The 23,746-nt window shown below is 39.4% G+C and overlaps 2 protein-coding genes across 2 annotated transcripts in view; both read right to left on the reverse strand.

Annotated features, from left to right (window-relative positions):
- VTA1 (vesicle trafficking 1) overlaps positions 1-13,435 on the reverse strand; it is a 37,889-nt gene extending 24,454 nt beyond the window's left edge. Inside the window, 1 exon segment of the mRNA XM_032102000.1 lies at positions 13,251-13,435. Within this exon segment, the coding sequence (XP_031957891.1) occupies positions 13,251-13,359 (109 nt within the window). The 5' untranslated portion in view covers positions 13,360-13,435.
- Positions 13,436-16,322: 2,887 nt separating this feature from the next.
- Positions 16,323-19,961, reverse strand: GJE1 (gap junction protein epsilon 1). The gene is given in 4 exon segments (XM_032102001.1): positions 16,323-18,657; positions 19,067-19,212; positions 19,215-19,248; positions 19,826-19,961. Coding segments are annotated over 4 exon segments (615 nt in total). The 5' UTR covers positions 19,865-19,961; the 3' UTR covers positions 16,323-18,261.
- Positions 19,962-23,746: the final 3,785 nt, after the last annotated feature.

The following is a 23,746-nucleotide window of genomic DNA, read 5'->3' on the forward strand; positions in this document are numbered from 1 at the left end:
ATGATACAAAACACACAAAAACCACCAAAAGTCATTTATCTAAGGCAAAACCCATAAGCAAACAAAGCAATGCCCCCCAACACACCTGAAAGACAAACTAATGATTTAACCATGTACTGACTCCAGTACAAGTGAGCAGTGACAGTGAAATGTAAGGTTTGGCCTTGCAGAGATACTAGAATATATTTTTGAGAGGTTTATGCTTTATTTTTCCCCAATGTCTATTCCCACTCATTTCAAACTGATGTTTGTATCACTATTATGCAATATTAAGTGCTTTTATAAATTACCCACCACCCTCACTTGCAAATCTCTCAAATAGGAACTTCAAATTGATTTGAGAGAGTGTATGGATATAAATGGAACTTCACGTAGCAGAAGCCAGTTAGCCTTAAAACACTTGAACAAATGGTATTAAGCATCTCCTATCTCCATGTATGTGCGTACATAGCACCAAAACACTCAAGACACAAACCTGATCTTCAAATCAGACAAAACGGACTTTATCTAACTTTCCCTGCAAGAAGAGTTACGCATTTTTATTAAGATCTTGAAAATGAATTATTAACATCTTCTGATTAAAAGTTATCTTTTTACTACGAAAAATCCGTGAGTTTTAGAGTTGCACATGGCAGAACTTAACAGGCTTCATGAAACTGTGGGCAAACCCAAGTAAGTATTATTTACTAGGATTAACACACACTAAGAAGGGAAAATGGCCAGAAACATTCAGTAATCAAATGGAGATTTCCCACATTTCCCACAAGAAACCCATTCCTCTAACTCTCCCTTCTGACTTTCAAGGGAGTCCTAAAAAACACCTTCAAATGCAAAGTTTAAGAGTCAAAAGCCGTAACTCCACCAAATATTATCATGAAGTAGTTATTATGGAATACCCCATGTCCTTCTTCTTGCAGGACACAGAGTTCTGCAAGTAATCCTTACTTGCTTCACAGCTTTAGTATCTCATTCCTCCCAAGCATCTCTTCATACACTAGAGAGAACCTCTTCCCTTTGAATTACCTCAGTAAACACAAATATTACACAATTGTCATCACATTGTACTTATCCTGATGCTTGCTGCAGAAGAAAACATATGCTCAAAAGCTTGTCTGCCTTTTCCATCTATTAGCAGTTTGTCTAACAAATTAAATATCTTTCTAAAACTTACTTAGATTCTGCTGGTGAGCACCATAATTTAGCTAATTTTTCTGGATTTTTAAAGTAGTATTTCCCATTTCATATACAACTGAATGTTGAAGCCAAAGTGTATGTTCCTTATTCGGGACTGCAAAGCTCACTAACTTTTCAATGTTAAAGCCGTTGGGTTGCCCAACTATTTAAAGACATTCTTCTGAAAAACAAAATACTTCTGCTCTCCAACGCCTCTCTAGTTTTACTATTACAATGTATAAAAGGATCTAGCATCTTCGTATTCAAGTTTCCAGTAAAGAACAACCATGTGAAAGTCCTGAACAAAACTAAAGGAATTAATAAAGACTAAGAACAACTACAACACTTGACCATGACAAATGGAAGAATTGCTATGTAGGTCTCATCAAGTGACAACATCATTATTGAGCTACTTACTGATAGGTACTCTTAAGCCCACCTTATTTATCTTCAGGATGCTGACATGTTAATGTCAAACATTAAAAACACCACATGTAAAGTTGAAATTAGATTTCAAAGAAATTCAAACACAGAAAGATACAGAGAATTGTATCTAAGGCACTAAAATTAATATTAAGTCATCTATCAATTAAAATACCATCATCACATGACAAGGAGCTAATGCGCAATCTTTGATTAAATTGATTTTAAGTACATACTTGATTGTAAGCTCCCCTGAACACATTTCATGATACAATTTAACAATATAAAACTTAAGAATTAACACAAGGTTGCTAAACCTATGAGCCATCTAGATCAGTTACCTCTTTTTGATGAATGAAAAGATCAGATATTTTCAGAGGCAAATAAATTCATTTTAGACTGATATGCATTAGGGTGACAAATTCAAAATGTATTTGGTCATTATAGGATACAGATTTACCTTACTTGCTGAAGTATGCATCTTCAGATCTTGTCCATAACTCATTTACATAAAAAGAACTCTGTTTTCCATATAATGGATCTTGCAAATATCTTTAGTCTTGATCAGTTTAAAAATTAAAAGTACTTCTAATTTGTAACTGTTACTCTTGTGTTACCTATATGGGGATTTTTTTTACTCTCATTGCAAATACATCCATTTAAATACTGAATGCCAGATAATTTTTTCTTCACTAATATCCAAAGGGGTTTGTTTACAGGACTGTGACATCTGTACACTTTGTATGAAGCCCTGAAAAGCCAGCCCTTTCCCCTCTTAGGATTTCAGAGGCTGAGAAAGACTTTAGGACTCCTTCAGGCACCCCAATGAACAAATGCAGAAAAAGTCTTGAACACACAGAAATTACGTGTCAGGGAACAATAGTTACAGATAAGAAACATCTTTTTCTTGTCCATATGTAACTTTACACTGTGGATGACATCAAGCAATCTTCCATACCAACACTATTTCCTCCTAACCTTCCTTCCTAGGACCAAGGTACCCAAGGTTCTTAGGTTGTTAAAGATCAAAGGACTATTATCCACAGCACAGACTGCCAGGAAGGCAAGAAGGTGCTCTAGCAGCAGCAGCTCTAAGATACTAAGAACAGAGACATCCTAGACATAGACTATTAATGTCACCTGAGATAAGATGAAATGTGTTCCACCTGGCACAGCAATTACATCTCTGTACCACAAAACTGACCATAGGAGACAGTTACCACATGCAGCCACCAAGTCCCAATTTGTAGCACTGCCTACAGAAATTGTTAAGATTTCCTGAAAGATCTTATTAACTGGCAAAAGGTCAAAGCACACTTTACCCTAACAAGAAAGTCTACTGTGATCTTTAAAAGCTTTTGAAGTCCAGAATTTTTGCATGCTCACTTCTTCACGTACTTTTATATGTTTGAAAGAAGGACTAACCTGTCCAGAGATAGGCCTCTGCTGAGACAGTCACTGAGATAAAGGCAAAAGCTATTCCTTTTTTCTCAAGTAAGTGGTGATCAAGAATGAGCGTGATGTCTGTAAAAAAGACTATTGACAGAGCATCACTATATAGTAGCATTCAGTGCCAAACGGTAGTCTTGGCTCAGATACCATTGATAAAACCATCTGATTGCAACGAAAAATGAGGCAACCCTTAAGTCAGAAAACACAAACCAGACACTACCAGTCAAAATCTCCACGAACATCAGCTTCACTCAATGAACTGAAGATACAGAAGAAAACTCTCCACAGTTTGAATCTCATCAGTGACACACAGAATGTTAAGTATGTTTAGGTACACTTACTGCTTTACTCAATGCTGCTCTAGTCAAAAGTAGGGCTTTAAGACTGAAAACCTCTATCATTAAACTTACCAAGCAAACAGAAGGTGAAACAGCTGAAAAACTGAAAGAACTAAGAGATTTCTAGGGACAAAATAGGAAGAGGAGGAAATAATGTGGTATTTATCTTTAAACAAAACAGGAAAACAAAATTGGAAGAGGAGGAAATAATGCGGTATGTATCTTTGAAGACACTACTGAAATAAATATAATTATCTTTTAATGCTTTGAAATTTTGCTTCTGAAATTATCTGTATGAAGAGCAACATGGGAATGAATCTGAAAGCAGTAAGCAATCCTTTGCCTTATTGCTGACAACAAGAAAAAGCGTTCTACCATTTCTACTCTTTCAATTTTGAGTATTACTATAACATATTCCTAAGGAAAAAATTTTAGTTTATTTCCAAATGCAAGTTCTTCCACATCTGTGTCTTCTGTCATCCTCTCTGCTCTAATTTTGAAATGTCCCAAGTATTCTACATGAAGGCTATCTGTAAGACTGTGTTGGTTTTGATACTACTGCCTTTGCCAGTTAAGGGGTTCTCTTGCATATCTTTCATTTTGTGAGTGCTCAATCACACAGGTATTACTTATTGTAAAGATACATGGTAATAACCAAAAAATATGTTTTCACCCAGTGAAGGAAATCTATAACGTGCTTTTCATGCCTAACTTGTATCAAATGGGCAAACTCACTTCATTACTAAATTTTCAGCAGCAAGAGCAAAACATACCTCTCCTGTGTTAATATCATCAGTCAAATTTTAAACTGGCAATTAATGGTCAAAGAACTGTCCTCCATGCTTATGCTGACAGGTAATCTCAGTAGCAAATATCGTGTAAGCAAGAGGCCAAAAGTTTACTGCCTCCAACATCTCCACTAAGAAAGTCAACAGTGACATCAGTTCAGTTGCCCCCTTCCCCTGCATCTAAAAGAAAACAAATTATTTTACATTATATACAGCTGTTCTGGTTTCTGTAATATTGCAAAAGCAATATTCTGTAATATTGCAAATTACTATGCTTGATAAGTCCCAAAACTTTTGCTTTAATGGAAGTGGTTCCATTTCTAGTAAGTGGAAGGTAATCTCCTGAAGGGTATAGACACCACAAAAGAAATCCTCTTAGTGTTCTGTATTACAAATGCATTGTTTTACCTTGTAGAATACCGCACTTGAAAGGCCATTTTACATCAAAATCATTTTGGTTTTCTCTTCAGAACTTCTCTGTATACATTGAAAAAAATGTTTAAAGTGCATGTCCCTAATGACCAGCGATATACTGTTAAAACTAAAGAACCTGACTTACAGGAGCCATTTGCTTTGGAACTTCTGATAAAAAAAAATCCTCTGTGAACAGCCAAGCTTCTGGAAATGTTAATGTAAAAGAGAACTAAACCCATACATTATAGCTGCAAAAGTTTTCAAGTTTTTAAAGCCAAAATGGAGTATGTTAAGAACGTAGACAATCTTGGAATTAAACGACCTGTAATTCTTATCTCTCTTCACTATTTATGATGAAGATCTGGAATATCTGGAAACAAATAGGTGAATGAAATTATTCCTCCTTTTTTTTTATGCACTCAGCTTTATAATAGATACAACTATTTTTTGCCCCCCTCTATTCAAGTAGCAAAAAAGACTTTTATGTGGCCAATGAAGTAGTATAGTATGTGCATAAAGTACTAAGGAGGTAAAGGAGGCTACATAGAACTAATGTTTAAATATTAAATAACATTATAAGTAGAGCTAAAGTAATTTGTAATTTTACAACAAAGACACGACTGTTTTGCCAATTATTAACTAAGACAGTTTGCAGACACGACATTTATCTTCAAATTCATAAAGACTTGGCAAGTAATCATTCTCATAAAAATGTTATGCCAAGACAACTACAAAATATACATCTTGATTTGCTGCCCTTAAGCTCTGTTCAGTAAATACTAAGTGTGGGTGTGCTGGCTGGAATTATACAGTGAGCTTTACAGAAACTTCTCTCCCTTTATTTATGTCACGTAATACCACGTTATTTTTCCTTTGCTAATACACAGCACAATTTCAGAGCAAGTATTTTGTCTTTAGTATGTGCCAGACATTCATTCCTCATACACAGTAAGTCACTCCAGATTTATGTTTGTGTAACAACTGAAACTCCCCTTGCTCCCATTTTAAACTAACTTTGTGCCAAGTAAAAAATACTGGAGAACAAAAGTTCCAGCCAGCAAGCATGCACAATAGGTTGATTCTTTATCTTCCTAATTCTGTCCTACTATCCATCTTTCTTTTTCCTGCTCTAACAGGATCAAAAGATTATACTTCTTTTTCCCTGTGTGTATTTAATTCTCTAGCATAGAAAATAAATTATTAGCAAGTGGAATATTTTTGACATTTGATAGTAACAAAGTGACATAAAATAGTAAAAAATAACATTGCAATAAATTTTAGCCATATTTTGATTCTGATTAAGGGATGAAAGCTTTTCCAGGCTGTAATTTATTACTCATTCATATTCTACATCTTCCTCTCTCTTGTCAAACCACTGACAGAAAAATGTTTGTTAACTGCTTGGTACAGGAAGCCAACAGTTAGAATATAAATGTGGGAAGCAAGGGGAACAAGTGTTGCAATTATTAAAGGATCAGGGGCATGGATTATTGATAGAATTATGGGATCAATAAAAGAACTGTAGCAATAGGCCTGCAAGCAAAAGGCCTGTGAGAAAAACTCTGCATGAGAAAAATTCGTGTGAGAAACAAACCTGAGAAACAAAGAGGGAGTCTTGAAGATTTGCAGCTGTTCAGGTAAGACCTGGAGAGGGGGAGGTAAACTCTGAATTCTTTTAATCATAACATAACTGTAGAAGCTTGCCAATGTAAGTCCAATTATGTAGAAGTAGAAATGCATTTTGGTAAGTTTTAAGCCACTTAAGAGTTAACAAGCTGGTATACTATGTAAGTGCCTCTGGATTGCTAATAAACGGAGTTTTGCTGTTATCAACCATATTGGTTTGGACTGCATTCCTCCCCCCGCCAGAGTCCCCGGGCCTCTCTTCCTTTTACAGTTCCAACAAACAAGGACATTAAATTGGATTCTACTCAAATTCAAAACTACTGGAAACATATTTTCATATAAAAATGAATTATTCTTGCTTTCATGAACATTAATGTGTCATATTCCAATCACATAATTTCTGCATGCAGATCATAAATACATGATATTTCTACATGGCTAAGTCCAAGCTGTCTGAAATCAAAGACTTTAAAAAATAGATTTAACATACTAACAAACAAACTTGGCCTTACACTCTCTCTTCATTACATGATGCTGAAGGAAACTAGCAAAAGACAAGGCATTAGGCTGGCAGCATCAACTGAAAGCTTCAAAAGTGTACTCCTGACCTTAATGGCTAACAGCATCCACAGCTGCATCAAGAGAAGTGTCGCCAGCAGGTTGAGGCAAAGAGTCTTTCTGTTCTACTTGGCACTAGTGTGCCACACCTGCAGTCCTGGATCCCCAGGATGAGACATGGCAAGGGCCACAAAGCTGATGAAAAGCTAGGAACATCTGTCACACCAGGAGAGGAAGAGAGCTCAGATTGTTTAAGTGTTGAAAAGCAAAGAATCAGAGGGTCTTATCAATGTATATAAATACCTTACGTGAGAAGGGGGGCAGTGGGGAGTGAAGACGAAGCCAGACCCTTCTCAGTGGTGTCCAGTGACAGGACAAGAGGCAACAGGCTCAAAATGAAATACAAGAAATCCCATTTAAACATAAGAAAAATCTTCTCCTGTCTGGGTAATCACACACTGGAACAGGTTGCTCCCAGCAGTTGTGGAGTCGCCATCCTTGCAGATGTTCAAAAACTGCCTGCCCACAGTCCTGACCAACCTGCCCTAGTGATTATGCTCTGAGCAGGGGATTGCATGAGGGGATGTACAAAGCCTTCCAACCTCAACAGTTCTGTGTTTCTGCAAATCAGAATACTGATGTTAATGCATCCCTTCTTCAAAGGCAGCAGCAAACCTCAGGCAGGAAAAGACAGTTGTTAATTCTACTTCCAGAGGTTCAAGTTCAATAAATATATACCAAAAAAAGGTGAATTATGTGCCGGAAACAAGGCACCTTAGTATATTTACACTAAATTTACACATTTACATTTACCATACAAGTGAAATTTATGAGTTTCATACAAATACATGTAATTCAGAAAAGGTTTCGAACTCTGAAGTACACTTGTTCTATTTTATGTTCTCATTCCTATCTCTGTCAGATTATTTTAAAATATTTCCTATATAATCAAAGCAAGTGCCCAAAAATACTACACAAGAGTTAATATCATCTTAATTTTTGCCACCACCCACAGTTTGCTTTGAGGATTGTGGGGTTTATATAATTGTCTTTGTCATTCCTAACACTTTTTAGTTTTTCTGTCTGCACAGACAAAACAATTTTAAGAGCACAGTCTTCCCCAGTTACAAATCTTTGAAATAATCAGAGCGAACAAAGACTGAAAACAGAAAAAAATAGAAAGCAAAGGGAAAAGTATAAATTGAGAAAAAGTTTTAGCTTATAGCACAAGCAAGACAAGTCTAACAGTACACTATGAAACTGCTATTTACTTAAATATCTGACTACTTTAACTTACCTTGAGTAAAGAAGAGATTAAATCTATTCTTCTGTATGCAAGCTCTAATAAAAGCCTTTAAAACATTTGTTGTATTGGTAGCCCACAAAATAGTATTCTGCCACCAGCAATATGAGAATATGGAAAATGTACTTTTACAAATGGACTACACAAAACTAATACAAAAGATGAGTATTTAAACTGGAAGGATCAGGAATTGGATCATACTAGATATGGAATGTTATAAGCACATTCTTTTAAGCATTTCAATTGCACAGTGTCCCAGAATAAACGAAATCATTAAGTATGTGCTGAATCTCTCCAAATACAGCAAATACCAGTTACTTTTAATTTTATTAATAATTCTTAATTACTTGCATCTTCTAAATTAATCATTCGAAATGCATTACGATACAATAAAAAGTTGAATTATTTAAAAGCTCAATTAAAATATTTGGCCATTATTAGTCCTCTGCTCTAAGGAAGTATCAGTAAAAAACAACAGTATTTGAGTTGTAAAACTGCACAGTAACTATATTTCCCAAATTCTTAGTCAGACCATGAACTTTACAGTCTATTTTTTCTGTAATAATAATATTAATAATAATAAACTCATAAAATTTGTATGCAAAGAGAAGCTTGTTTTAATAGGTGTCTGACGACACTTGAATGTGAAAAGCCAGTCACATTTAGCAGAGGGATATTTCTGTTAAAAGCTGAATGACTTTTGGTTCAAGAGGTTGCCAACTAGTTGTGGAAAAAAAATTGTCTCTTTTGCTCCTCTCCTGCTTGATCTCACAAACGCACAAAGGTTAATGCAAGAGTATGATCCTTTGGAAGCATTTTTTCACACCTCTTTCATACAGAACCAATCTACTGATCTTACATGGTTGTTTGCTGATGTTTAGTAAAGCAAAAATCACCACACTTTGCTTTTTGAAAATTACTAGAATCATAATTTTTTTCATGTTGGATTCATTGGCTATCCAAACATTGTTCATGAAACATCAGTCCTTTTCTGGCAACTCACTGGCATTCTCTCAATACTTTTGAATTAGAGTATCAATGTTCAGTAAGTATAGACTACCAATCATCTTTGCAAAGAGATTAACAATGCTACAGGAAGGCTGAAACAACAGCCATTAATGAAAATCTTGCTTTAAACTGTAAACCTGAAGTTTTTGGAAGATACAGCTACCTCTCAAACCTTGCAATTAAAAAGACCCCAAACTTATCAGTCAAACTGCCACAGTTTGGATATATGATTTCTTCAGTTATTACAGGCCAGAGATTTTTTTTTAATCAGAGCCTGCCTCCTTGTGTCTGCAAAATAACATCTCAAAGTAGTCAAACAGTAAGACTCATGTAAGTTTTTAACATAATAAGTTATTTTATTGACTACCAATTACTTACTTGACTTTTGCTAGGCAACCAATGTAGCATTCTTTTCTAGTATTCCCTTATACCTGCTGAATAAACTGACCTTTACCGAACCTGAAATACCTACATACTTAATGATTAACAAATAATACAAAAGTGAAAAAAAGTATCAAATGGGGAAGAAAGCGTTTAAAGTAAAGTGGTAGATCACTGCAGTGCTGGACACTTACATTAACCATTAAGTGTTTAATCTCTTTAAAAGAATTATTTTGTGAGATCATGTCCTCTTAAAAGCTTTAAAAAAATAAACCTGGTTTCTTTATTTCTCTACGGTCTGTGTTCTGGGTAGAACGAATGTTACAACCATGTTAATTTATGGTACATACTGTCAGGAAAAAAATATATTTTAATTACTTCAATAAAAAGGTAATAGTTTACACACAACATCTAAAGCTACTGATCATATTCTGCTTTGAATCTGATTACCTAAAAAAGAGGTTAAGCATGAAGGTTTTGTAAGGATTACACAGGATTACCAGTAATAAACCAGTTTTTTAATTTTTGCAGTGTGGAAGTACCACAACAAAAAGTGTTGTGTTATAGTGTACAAGAACATCAATGTTCAACATTTTATTTCTCATGTGGAAAATGATGTGACTGTTGAAAAAGATAAATAATCCCTGCTGCAGCTATTTAAACTGTGTAAAACGGATTAATGGGAATTAAATTACAGTTTCTGTAAATCAACATATGCCAGCAATACCAAAAAAGCAGGAGTCCTGCCTTTGTCCCAAGCCACTGTGTCTTGTTCCTTGTCTTTGTGGGAACACAGTTGCTTAAGCAGCAGTGAATCGGCCGGGCTGAAAAATAGCTTATTATTGTTTTTCATCATGCAATTAGATTAACATTTGCTTCCAAACCACTCTAGGGTTGGGAATGAGAGACCAGAGAAGGACTACAGCATTTTCTTTAGGTGGCATTACTGATTTATGCTATCCTAATGCTTAAAATGCACACAAGAGAAAAAAAATTAAAATAGTGTATGCCAATAAAACATGTAACTGCCATATAAATTCCCAGCTTTAAGAGTACACCTATATCACCTATGATGAGAGACAAAAAAGTAATGACAGCAGTAATTTCTCTGACAATTTTATTGCTAAGCTATAGACAGCAATTATTTTAGGTTGCAAACACATCTTGTCAGAGTGCACTTACTTCTGATGCTCAAATTAATTTGTGTCACAGCTCTTATTATTAGACATATAATAGAGGAATTTAACTAAAATTAACATAAAACAAAACCTAGCATACATATGCCCATACTGCAAACTACTGTACCATGGCAACATTAATAGTATTGTGACCAAAGCTTTTTTCCACGTATGAACCACGTATGGCAACATTCCAAAGCTATAAATACATCACTGTTCAGACTGATAGTTACATCCACCAGCTAACCAATGCTCCCCCTCACAGGGTGCCTGTGAAAGCAGCCTTGTGATGGAACATGCAGCACTGTCCCATCGCATGGCCTTTCACCACAGGGTGCACTCTGCCGTGCCTCACCAGCCTCCTGGTCCCAGGACATGCAGGGTGCCAGGCATGTGCCTGCAGATGAGGCTGGTGGAGAAGTGCCAGCACAGGCAACACCACACGACTTAGCATGCACAGTGCTTTCCTCACTCCATTCCTTCCAAACAATACATTATATAAAACGTATAGAGCTTCTCTGAAACCCATTTCAAAGGCTCCACAAAGAGATGCTCACTTTTTTCAGTGATGTGTCTAATGAGAAGCGTTTTCAAAACACTATCTGAAAGGTATTCTTGAAAATTTTTTGTGTCCCCAGATCTACACTTCTAAAAATTTATCTTTTTAGTAAAGCTTTTATTATTCACAGCACGCTAGGAGTATATGCAGTACTTTTTTTTTTTTTTGATAGTAGCAATATTAATAATTAATACTTTGGGATTCCATGCAATTATTCCAAACCCACAATGTTAAAAATTAATGGCTCATAAACCTTACTTTTGCTTCAAAGCCAGAACTAAATGAAGACAAAAACAACTATGGAACAGGAGTAATGCATTTTCACCAATCCAGACAAACTCATCCACCACGGGAGGAAGTAAGTGTCATCAGCGGAACACTGGTGAAAACAAAGATCCTTTGTTTTTTTTAAATACACAAAGGAGAAGAATGAGCAAGACCTAACTTGAAAAAGAGGTATCAGTGCTTTTTACTTTACGTAATACTGTAATGAAAAAGATATCTCTGGAATACAGTCTCTGCTATACTCAGTAATGAATCAGATGTGTTGAAGCACTCAAATGAAAAAATAAAAAGTTTCAGACTGCTTAGGACAGACAAGGCAAGCGACTTTACAGGAAATGGTAATTATCCAACACGGGCTTTTTTTCCCTCTACGCTAAGACCTAAGCTTCAGAATGCAAAACACAAAGAAAAGTAGAGATCATACACTAAAAACATTTCTGGTTTAAAATAGACTTGTATTTTATCACCTACACTAATGCATATCTTTTTCTTGTATAGCCAGACAGGTTATTAATGACAGAATGACAGAAAAATGACAGAATAATGACAGAAAAACCCAGAGAAATAAAGAAAAACAAACAAACAACAAAAAACTCAGTGCAACTTGACCTAGCTGGTGTTTCCTGCCACACGCAGTGCCACTCGTCCTGTTTTTCCAGTAAATAAAGAGAGAGTACTACTGAGAACATCCAGTGTTCTAAAATGTGGCTACCTCACCTTCCTGGTTGCACTTCTCCAAGTTAGCACACTATTCCTGTGTATCACAGAAAAGGTAAAATTATTCTTCTGTCACTCGGATGACAGCTTTTTCAGAGCTATCTGAAACCTGAATGTCAAGATTTCATTCTTCTAAATTAAAATCACCTTACAAAGAAAAACTACCAGTTCTACATCTATTTTTTATTTCATTCTTCTTGAAGACAAGCCAAGTAAACCCCCCAAATAACCTCGCATCTCAATAAAAAAAAACAACACTGTGATGACACACCTTCCTTCCCCTTAAGGGTGGGCTGTCGACAACATAAACATACATTTCTGGTGATCTGCTAGTCTTAGGCGCTTTCCAAGTGTGGCTTAACTGTGACAGGCATTTAAGCTTAACAGCAGGCTTGCATTTCTTAATTAGCTTAGAAGCCATATTAGCTTGAAAAATCTACATATTAATTTGCAAGATTTACAGTAAGGTTTTACTGTGTTCATTTCGGTGAAAGAAGTAGAAAAAGAGCAACCCACTCACTCCCTTTGAGAACCCCGACCCCGTGCGAATGGGCGGGGCGGGGCAGGAACGGAACGGAAAAGGGAAAGGAAAGGGGAAAGGGAAGAAAAGGAAAGAAAAGGGAAGGGAAGAACTACTATCAGAACTAAAGATTCTCAGACTCAAAATACTTATTCAGGGTTACACAGGACAGGAGGACAAAAACTCTGAAAAGGTTCTTGAATGCTATTTCTTGCCATACTTCTTAGGACTATCCCATCAGGGCCACTTTGCACGGTGGCGTACGCGCACGCAGCCGGGCTGCCGAATAAGCACTACGACTGCGAAGAGCCTTTAACTCCGCAAGCACAGAGCGGCAGCCGAGCACACCGCGACCACCCCGCACCGCCCAGAGGTGGGGCTTCCCTCCGCCCCCCGTCTCCGCACATCCCCCGGGCAGCCCGGGAGGGCAGGGGAGGAGCGCTCCGCCCGGTGCAGCGGCTGGCGGCCGCGGGAGGGAGCGGCGGCCGGGCCCGGCGGGGCGGCGCTGCGGCCGCCTCCTCACTCACAGTAGTACGCCACCACGGGCTCCCGCTTGTCCAGCTCCTGCGCGGTCCGCAGATGGTGCTGGATGCTCTTGAGCTGCGGCGGCAGCGGGGGCAGCGCCGAGGCCGCCATGGCGCGGGAGGCGGCAGCGCCCGGGTCTCGCTCCCGGGTCTCGCTCCCGGGGCTGCCGCGCGCCGCTTCCGCTTCCGGCTCGGGAGCCGTGGGCGGGCGGGCGGCGGGGCGCGGAGAGCGCCCCCTGCTGTCCGGGAGGGGCGGGCAGGGCCGTCCGTCTGTCCGTCCGTCCGTCCGTGTATGCGGAGCTACAGCTTCGAACGCCACCTGCGTGGCCCCTTAGTGCTTGAAACGCGTCCCACAGCAGCCGTGAGGAAGGGCTGGAGACCTCGGGGCGGCCGGGGCTTCTCCCTGGCCCAGCGGTGGAATGGCAGCCTAGCCCCGGCTGCCCAGGGCTGAGCAGTGACGCCTTCCCCATCCCTTCTGCCTCCTTCCTTGGCAGGGTCAGCCCAAAGAGCTGTGCAGACCTGGCCTGTGGAGGTACACCTGAAAGTAAAATCCCTTCTCAGACTGGAACATCTTATCCTTGGGCTGTGCCAAGGCTTACCAGAGGTCCGGGAGGCCCTCGGGGGCTGAACTGCACCTTTACATCCTGGCCGCTGCCCTTCATCCCCAAAAACTGTTGTCCACAAAAATCGGATCAGTTACCTGGTATGCCAATAAATACACACTCGAGAGAGACATTGATTATTCAGAGTTGCGCCAGCCTGGGTGTTTGGTGGTATTCCATAAATCAAGCACCCCAACTATCAACACTTTACCATTAATACATTTAGCAAACAAAGGTTACAGGTTAACATAGTTTTCTTATCAATTAGTATTCTGTCTTCTGTTAGTTGATGATTCTCTTGCTTCTTATGCTAATTAGTGACCATGCTTAGTCTTTCTCATTTGAATCATTTTGTTTCTTGGGTCTCTGGTCCATCAGCTGGTGGTCAGGATCTCCCCCTGCCAGAACTACCTTTTACCCAGTGAGAGCTGATTGCAGCACAGTTGCTGAGTTGCCTTATTAGTTTCTTCCTGACTTTGTGAGTTCTGCCAAATGGCCCTGTGGCCTGTAAATTCTGCATTCCTTGTGTCAACTATCAGTGGGCAACCTTCTTCCCAAGATTTGTAAGCCTCCCCCTGGGTCTGAGATCAATGAAGAATGCCAAGCTCTAAACCTGGCAAACAATGTAAACCTGGTAAATGAGGCAATTCTTCTACCAATTTGATTTGTTTTTCTAACACTTGGACATCACTTAGAGCTTGCTTGCTAGCTGCTATCTGTTTTCATGGATTAAATCTCCCTTCTTGTTGATTAGGCTTGAATGTATAGAAAGACTAAACATCAAAAAAAAAATCCTTTCTTAAGAAAATTTTACATATTCCACATTTTGCAATGCTACCATGGCCTGGCTAATAGGACTGGGCTGCTTCTTGCCAGCTGTCAGCAAGCCTGTCAACCCTGGAACATGCATCTTGTAGGACCACCACTTCCCAGATAACTTTTTCTCTGAGGAACCACCAGGGATTTCTGCTTTTGCAGAGAGGGGATGAGAACAGCAAAAGAAATGTGAACTGTTGAAACAAAATAGTTTCAAATGGATCTCACAAGTTATTGAAATATAAATTATTTTAGTGTCTATTATCTCATTCCGATGACATTGTTAATACTATTTTAAAATTTCTTTTAGACAGCCCTTTTGCCAAACCTGTTCTTGATCTCAAAGTGTCTGTTTGCAGGGGAGGAGAATGTCGATGCTCCAGGGCATAAAAAAAGGTGCGTGTTGGATGGAGGCACAGGGTAGGAGAGGTGGCTGCATTGTCTCATTGCTGACATGGGAGAGTGCCAAAAAGGGAACAGAAAGGATATTATGTCTGAACAGAAGAAAGGAATCCATGAAAGGAACAGAACAAGGAGTGGTTGCAGGACTGGGATGCTGTGGTGCTATACTAGAATCTGGGTGGCCCAGAGCAGCTATACCTTTGATGTAAAGGCAATCATGTCACAATTACAGCTCTTTGTTAAGTGAGAACTAAAATGGTCATGATGTCTGACTAGAGACAAAACTGACGGCAAACACATGAGCTGGGGATTGCTTTGAGTGCTATCTGGGAAAATGAGGTGGCTGGAGTGTGGTGGAAAGCAATGAAAAAGTCAAAGCACTTACAGTGCGAACCTGATGTAAGCAACAAAAATGCTTCCTCAGTGTTCTGGGAGACAGGACTTCATGTTCGCTGTGTAAAGAAATAGAATTGAATCAAAGAATCCCCAAGTGTATTATATAATTCCTTTCTAAATGGCAACAAGGAAAAAAATAAGCCTTCGTGATCATCTCAAAGACTTGCTAAGCATTTGAGCAAAAATCAACGCAACACTGAGAAATGCACGAGGGCATATCAATCTCAGAGGGACGAAGGGTGGAAGGAAGCTGATAGAAAACAATGTGAATAAGGATGAAAGTGGTGGGAGTTTGGAAGACTAAGCAAAAGAAAGTTTAGAGACACTTGAGAATACAAAGAGCGCCAGGAAAACAAATGGCAAATATAGGAAATAGGAGTGTTGACAGCCACAGGGAAATGATTTCTTTACATGGATATAATATCTCCATCAACGTGTTCTAGAAACTAATAGCAGAATCAGGCACAGAAAAACATTTGCACTAAAAGGCAATAATGCACTTTTTCTTTAAAATGAAAAACTGAGGAATTTGACAATTTTAATTCCACAGGAAATGCAGAAAAAAATATTGGTGGTGTATCTCATTTGGAAGAAGGAAAATTTTTAATATGTTCCAGAATTTGACCACAAAAGGAAAGGGCATAGTGGTGGGTAATCCAGCTCCTAAAGCACTCAAGGGATCCTCAGGCAGTCCCACGCCAGTACTTGTTCTTCAAGGGTCTTGATGGTAACAGGGACTTAAGGAAGTCCTGAGGGCTTGGGGGTTTTGGCACTCCTCTGACCTTTCTGAAGTGTTTGGAAATTTACAGAAGAACAGCAAGTAATGACATATTAAGCACCAGGGAGAATACTGACAAGGTTGTGATTAAGTTATTTTATTATTATACAAATAACTGATTAAGTGGCATTTGTATACCATTGATAACAACTGTACCTGGCATGTGAAAGTAAATTATTTTTCTTAGTAGTTCTATATGCTGTATTTTTTTATAAATAAAAATATTTTTTACCTGAGATTACAAGTTTCAGTTTGCAATAATAATTCCAGATGGATATTGACATATACAGTGAAAAATTAAACATGTATTAACCAAAGAACATGGCATATTATGCAAACAAGAAGTTAGCACAGTGATTTTTATTCCACTTGCAATGCTTGCAAATATCAAATAATTAATTTAATATTGCATAGATCTGATAGCTTTGACTGGACATTTATTTACGACATGTAACTTATTTCCATGGGGGAAAAATAATATTAATGCTTTAATATATTGAAATATATCATCTTGTTCTTGATCAGCATATTAAAAAAAAATCACACACCTAGTTTTAGCTCACTTTGTTTTACATGGCCCAGATTCAATCAAATCCAAGACACCTAAAACTTTCAATGCCATTTGTGTGATCAGGATTACTTTTGTGGGTGAGAATTGCAAGGCTATGATAATTCAACTGTGTTTGGGACTTATTAACTAACACTTGGTGGTAAAACATTTGGTAAGAATTTTTCCAGACTTTTCTAAACATTTCTGAAATGACCCAAATTCTGTTATCAGGATCCCAGCTTTTTATATTTGAAAAAGGAATGGAAAATGGCTGATTGTTATTATTGCTGTGTGTAGATATTTTATACAGGAAACTACCTTCTCCTTTCTTTCTGATTCTGAAATCTTTTTTATTTCCATTATCTCACTTCAGCACAAGGAAATCACTTCTAAATATGTTTATTAGCTCTTAAGAAGAAACTGTTGCACACAAAAACATCTGATACCTATATACCTTTGACACCTAACCTAACCAAATGCACTTACTGCATAGAATAATTTTAATATGCAGACTTCTTTTTTCATTGTTATTCTAGCAACTTTAGTCACAGCAAGAAGAAGTTAGATGTGACACAAACAGCAGAAAATTCTGTGGGCTCAATTCCACAGTCACACACAAGCAAAACTCACTGAAATCAAGTCATGATTGGGCCTAGGAATGGCTTTTTTCCGAGATTTTATTTTGACACTTCTAAGCCACTTAAGCAAAATTGTCAAGAAGCCCTTTTCCTCCTTCAAAATGTGATCATACTAAATTGGTAAAAATCTTCTGCGTGGTAAGCCAAAACAGGAGGGTAAGGCATTGCAGTCAGCACAAAGAATACCATGCTACTCTTTCACTTTTAGAAGGAGATTCTGAGCCAGCAGGTGACAGTAGCTGAGCCTCTGCAGAGTGAAGCTGGTATCCATGGATATGTTGTCACCACAGCCTAACCAGGAGTCTCTGCCCCTGGGGGCTGAGATGCAGGTTGCATCTCAGTGGCACTGCTTGGGAAGATGCTCGAATGCTTTCTGGTACCCAGAGAGTATCCACCATTATTGCTCAATTCTCAAGCCATAAGAACATGTAAGAAATTTGCAATAGTTTTTCCTGAAAGGGCAATGACCTTATTAGCTCCAATGGCATGTGTTCAGAAAAGTTGTGAATAGAAGTGTGTTTATAAATAACCTTCTCCACACACACAGACACTCCCCTGGAGGCAGAACTATCGTATGTGGCAGGTCATGAAAATATATTGCTCTTGGAGACCTCAGTGCCTTTGGCCTTGACATGGAAACAAAGATTATTCTAAAACAGTGTTTTAGATAAGGAGTTCAGGTCAAATGACTATTCTGCCTCAGTAATATTAAGTGTGGTTCTCCTCTGCAACACTGCATAGAGGCCAGGAGATGATTTGTGATTTGTGATTTGAAATCATTGTTACAAGACTGTAGGTGGACAGGGTGGTAAATGAGTACGTGTGGTTGACATCACTGAGTTTTTAAGAAACCTAGCCTTCTACATGAGATCTCAAAAATTTCAGCAACACACAAGATCACTGTAATCACAGTAAATGTGTACATTGCAATAAGAAAAATCGTCTTTTCAAAGTGCTCTGGCACCATGCACCGGGTAATGTTAAACTTTTTTTCAAGTGCTCCCACATCACACATGTAGATTGCGTTCACTTTGAAACCAAAGAGCTGAATCTGAAGCCAAAAAGCCACAACTTCAAGGACAATCCTTAAGAAAACAGAGAATATATAAAAACCGGTGTAGGATGACTTTTGGAGAATATCTTCCTGTTTGATGCTCTTACAAGCAGCATAAAGGTGAAAAAAGGCTCCAGGTACCAGTACAATCACCAGCTGTAATGCCCAGAAAACCTAAAATGTAGCAGAAATGTAGCTGTCAGATCATTTACAACTGCATTGGGACAGCTAAAACACATGCATATTGGAACATTTTGCAAGTCTGTTTTAAATATATATCAAATGTATAAGCACTTAGATGACAATAAAAGTAAAAAGCAGTTATGTTTTGACTTGAAAAGTTTAGTTGGTTTCTGAAACATGAGGATTGTTTTGAAGGAAAGGAAGCACAGCTCCCTATTTAGTCACTGATAAAGGAAAATATTAAAAGGAAAATATTAATGAAAAATCTAGTTATAATTAGCCTAGTTAACTATAATTAGTCAGTTAGTACTTATATGGAACAATCACGTTTTAATTTTTGCAGTTTACTTTCTTAACACTGGATTTTTATAATGAAAAAATAACAGAAAAAGATAATTACCTGAGGAGTTATCGGTCTGAACTGGTTGTAACAGAAAAGATTAACCTCTCTCTTTTCTGGGTCACAGCTGAAATGCAAGGCCTCATTTCCATAAACAGCAAAGCCCAAAACACCAAGGAAAAACATTCGAATTGAGCCAAAAAAAGAGTGTGGAATTGACCAATTACCGTTGGCGGCCTGAGCTGCAAATCAGAGGGTTCATTCAACATAAAAAAATAAAAATGAACAGTGTTATTGTTGGAGGTCTACTGGTATTTATTTTATTCTACTTGTTTTAAAAAGAGAGAGTTTGTCTATGCTCTAGAGAGCAGTAGCTCTCTAACAAAATAATGTCTTAGAACACTTCATTGTTCCTACTAACTTTATATAAATGTTAATTTGTCTAGCACTTGCCAGTTCATTTGTTTCACTGCCTTTATCTGTATTCCGCTGCTGCAGAAGGCGCCAGACGGAGCTGAACGCTTCGACCCAAAGTCTATTCGTTTTGCTGTTGTACTGATTCATTCACATGATGTCAGGTGATGGCAAAGCACAGACCGCCGTGCCACCATCAAACCTAAACATGCTTAGAGCCATACTTATTCCCGCAAATTAAAGCTTCCCCAAAGGGGCAATTCCAGCCCCGTGCTCGGGCCGAGAGCGCAGGCGGGCGGCACCGCCGGCCCGTGCGCGGGGCGGGGGCGCGGCGGGGTCCCCGCGCGGTTTGGGGCCGGACCCCCCGCTCCGGTCGGGGCCAGGGGGGCGCCCCCGCGTACTCACACATCCCTCCGAGAAGCTCCGGATGTAGTTGGGGGACATGGCTGGGGAAGGTGCCCTGTGTGGGCGGCGGCCGGAGCCGGAGCCCGCCCTGGCCCCGGCCCCGGCCCCGGCCCCGGCTCGCTCCGCCCTTTGTCCCCGGGCGGGCCCCTGCTCTCGGGCCGGCAGCGGGCGCAGCAAAAGCGGGGCCGGCGGGCGCCCGGCGATAATCCCCGGGCAGCACCGTCAGCAGCGCCGGCCGCCACCGGCGCCCCGCCGCCGGCTGCGCCCCTGCCCCGCTGCCCCTGCCCCGCCAGCCCGGGGCACCCGCTGTACCGACCATCACCCCCGCCCGGCCCCGGAGCCGCTCCCCGCCCCGGTCCCCATCCTCGTCCCGGTTGAGGCCCCGGCGCAGCGCTCTCGGAGCTGCCGCCGGCGGGAAGATCCGAGACCCGGCTAGCCGGAGCATCTAGATCTTACTAACTTTTTAACCAAGTCCACTAAAAAAGGATGCAGCAGGACTTGGAAGCCGTAGATCCACGATTCTGAATTCAAAGAAACAGAAATTGAATTAATACAAATAATATTAACCACTTCAAAATTGCTACAAATAACTTAATGACAATAATTGCTATTAATAATTTGCCAGCCTACTCAATATGTGAGGTTGAAGGAGCTCCAGAAGAGCTGTGCATGCGAGTCCATGCATGCGACAGACACTCCTACTGGTAAATTGCCGCAAGGATGTACTTCAACTCAGTAGTTTGAATGCAGTGGGAGTTCTATGGGAAGATGGAGAGAGGAAGGATGGAGATGGGAAACCAGTAAAGGGGAAATGCTAATTTGTCATTCACTCACTGGTATGCAGTAGTTTATTTGGCGTGCACAGGAAAGTGAAATCCAGTCACCAAATCCAGAGAGGGGTAGTTACTGTTTTGCCTCTAAACTCAAAAGAGAGCCTCCCTTGTAACTGGCTGCAGCATGACTTCAAGCTGATGTATCAAAAAGCATTGTTCCCCCTGTCATGTGTGCTCATAGGCATGGAAACATAGGCAGAAGAAGGGAAGTGATGGGAATTGGTGTTCATTTTACGTATGGATTTAGCTGTTGTGTCTCTAAAAGGTGCCTCAATGACTGTATTAATGACATGGTTGAAATAACTGTTGTAAGACATCAGAATGCCCTCTGTAAAGGAACCTGCTGTGCATCTACTGAAGTAGCTAAATTAGAAAGAAGGTGAAAAGTGCTCCAATAAGTGCATGTTATTTACTCAGCTCCTAGTTCAGGCAGTTAATGAAATGTCTGTCTCCTGGAGTACTGTAAAAGGTGCTGTATCGATAGCACTCAGACTGGGTTTCCAAGCTTTTTATAATGCAGTCTGCTGCTCTCCTGCATAGAGAGAATGCTGAGGTTTGTGTATGTCAAATGAACTAAAAGCAGTAATGTCTCACAGTGGTGTGTGATTTGCAATAAAGTACTGTGGTTCTCAGGATGTGTGACTAACCTTCACCAAAACGCAGTGATTGTGGTTACAGTGAATTGTTTTCCGATACATAATACATGTGGAGCTTAATTATCATCCAAATGCAATTTTAGTGTTCCCACAATACTATGAAATGACTAAATTAGTTCAGCATGTTTAATATCAGTAATATTTCAATAATTTAATTATTTTAAAATGTGAATTGCCTATTGAAAACCTGCTGTTGAGTGTACTTCAAAAATTGTTGCATTTGTATTTATTAGGATCTCTTTAAATAGAAATGTTTAAAAACACAAAAGGAGTTCGCAACAACTCCAAGTTTTGAAATGGAGATGGATCTTTCAATGCTTTTTATTATGCTTGGTATAGTAGTTATTATTTGCACATCAATTGATGAACATGAACCCATGAAGTTTGTTCAGCATTTGATTCCACTATAGATAGAAACAATATTTCAGAACACATTTTAGGGAACAATCTGCATTATACAAATGCTACTTTGTATATTTTTATTTTTCGGTGAGAATCACATGATTACTTACCTGACTGGATTGTGTAATATAAGACAATCAACAATCAACCTCGGTGACAGTATAGAAACTTGAATTTCTGTCCTGTGATAAAAGCGCTAAAAGAAGACTTAGCTGGCAATGCTCTGATTTTGTTCTAGGAACCCATAAGGAACGCAGCTGCATTGAAATACAAAAAAATTAATTCTGGAGAGGTTGTCAGATAAACCCAATACAAACCCCATGGGTGTCTGCAGTGAAACCCCACTGAGTGTGATGAATGGGCCCACAATAAAATTGTCACTTTCTTTGAAGTGGCTCCAGTGTCATGTGAGCTCAAGCACAGGAATTCCATTATCTTCGCACTAGGAGGAACTAATAACAATGTTTTTCTTTTGTCATGCGTGTTCAATGATGTGCTTCGTAACACCTCATTAGGAGGATAACTTGAGATGGAAGTAGAGTAAGCTGGCATTGTGCAGTCCTTTTGAGTGCAGTCTGCCAAGGGAACTCAAGCCATTCCTTGGGACTTCCTTGACAGAAAATCATTATTTGTTTTGAGTCTATAAGAGCACCTGTGTGTTAGTTGTCTATCAAGGACAAATGGGATGGAAGTGGTTGATATCACATTTGTTTCTAAGTGAACCTGAAGCCTGGCTTTTGACTTCAGTTTGCAGCTCAGTGGTGTGCTGTTTAACCTTTTAATGAGTTGAAGTCCTACTGAATAATCAGAGTAAAACGAATGGAATCTAAATGCATGCATAAAGCTGCAGTTGAGCTTAGAGGGATGAGCTGCACATTTAACATTAAGCACCCAATTCATTGCTTTAATAATGTGGTTAAATGTAATGGCACCTATTATCCTCGTGCCATGAATAAAACAAGCACCATGAAAATGCTACAAAAAATTGAATTGGCCTCAATAAGATAAAGTTTTGTTTGCCAAAAGAGAGCTTGCATGTCTGAATATTGGAGAAAGCCATTTCTGCTAGTTTTCCAGCTTTGTCTAGTACTGGAAGCACCTGAATTTCCATTTTTGTTTGCAGAGTTCCCTCCATCAAAATAAGAAAGCCTCTATGGAAGTAACAAGAAAGAAAACATGAGTGACATGAGTTATTGTACTTTTGACTGTCTGGAAGATGCTACTCTTTACTACAATACATGCCACTTATTCCAACTGTATCTACTGATCTAATGTGTGATACTAAAAAATTTATTGAAGATTTGGTTCCTAATGCTCAGTGTTTAAAATCAAGTAGTATTTGTTCCTTGGTTGTTGCCTTGTTTCTTTTTAATATTTGACTGAAGATCAGGCCTTCAAACATGATCACTTCCCGGGCTCCACTTGAACCCAGTTTTCATTTAATGTGCAAGTACACATACATAATTACAGGCTGCTTACTGCAGATAGTTTTGGTGGCAGATACGCTTGGCTCTTTGAGGGACTACACATGTTGTGATGTGCAAATCTGGAATTAGCCCTGGAATTACTAAGTGCCTTGAGCTGCATAAATGCATGAAGAGTGTTTTTTCCTGTGAGACCCACTTCTCGGTAGAGGGCGTTTGTGAGATGCCTGGAGTTCCTCATTCCTGCGTGAACTGATTCTGAGTCCCTACAATTGGGAATTACTGATGAACTGGATCTGCCTCTCATGCCTCCAGGTTGTTGTGGTTTCTGCCCCATGGTGTTGGACTCCCGGATGCACTCCATCTGTGGTGGCTGGTTGTGCCTGTCCAGTTTCTTTCCCACTGGGGAGACTTACCTGTGGCACTCTCTCCCTCACTGTTGTGCCAAGTACTGTGTCACAGCTGCACAGGGAAATTGTCTCTAGCTGTAATCTGAAATAACATCTAAAGACATGGGTGGACTCTTGTTTGAAAAGAGAATAATGAACAGTTTGTGTGTGGAGATCTCAATTCTGACTGGTTTGTGTCAGAGTCTGTGGATCTTCC

Source organism: Corvus moneduloides, chromosome 3, assembly GCF_009650955.1.
Source record: "Corvus moneduloides isolate bCorMon1 chromosome 3, bCorMon1.pri, whole genome shotgun sequence".
Lineage (NCBI taxonomy): Eukaryota > Metazoa > Chordata > Aves > Passeriformes > Corvidae > Corvus > Corvus moneduloides.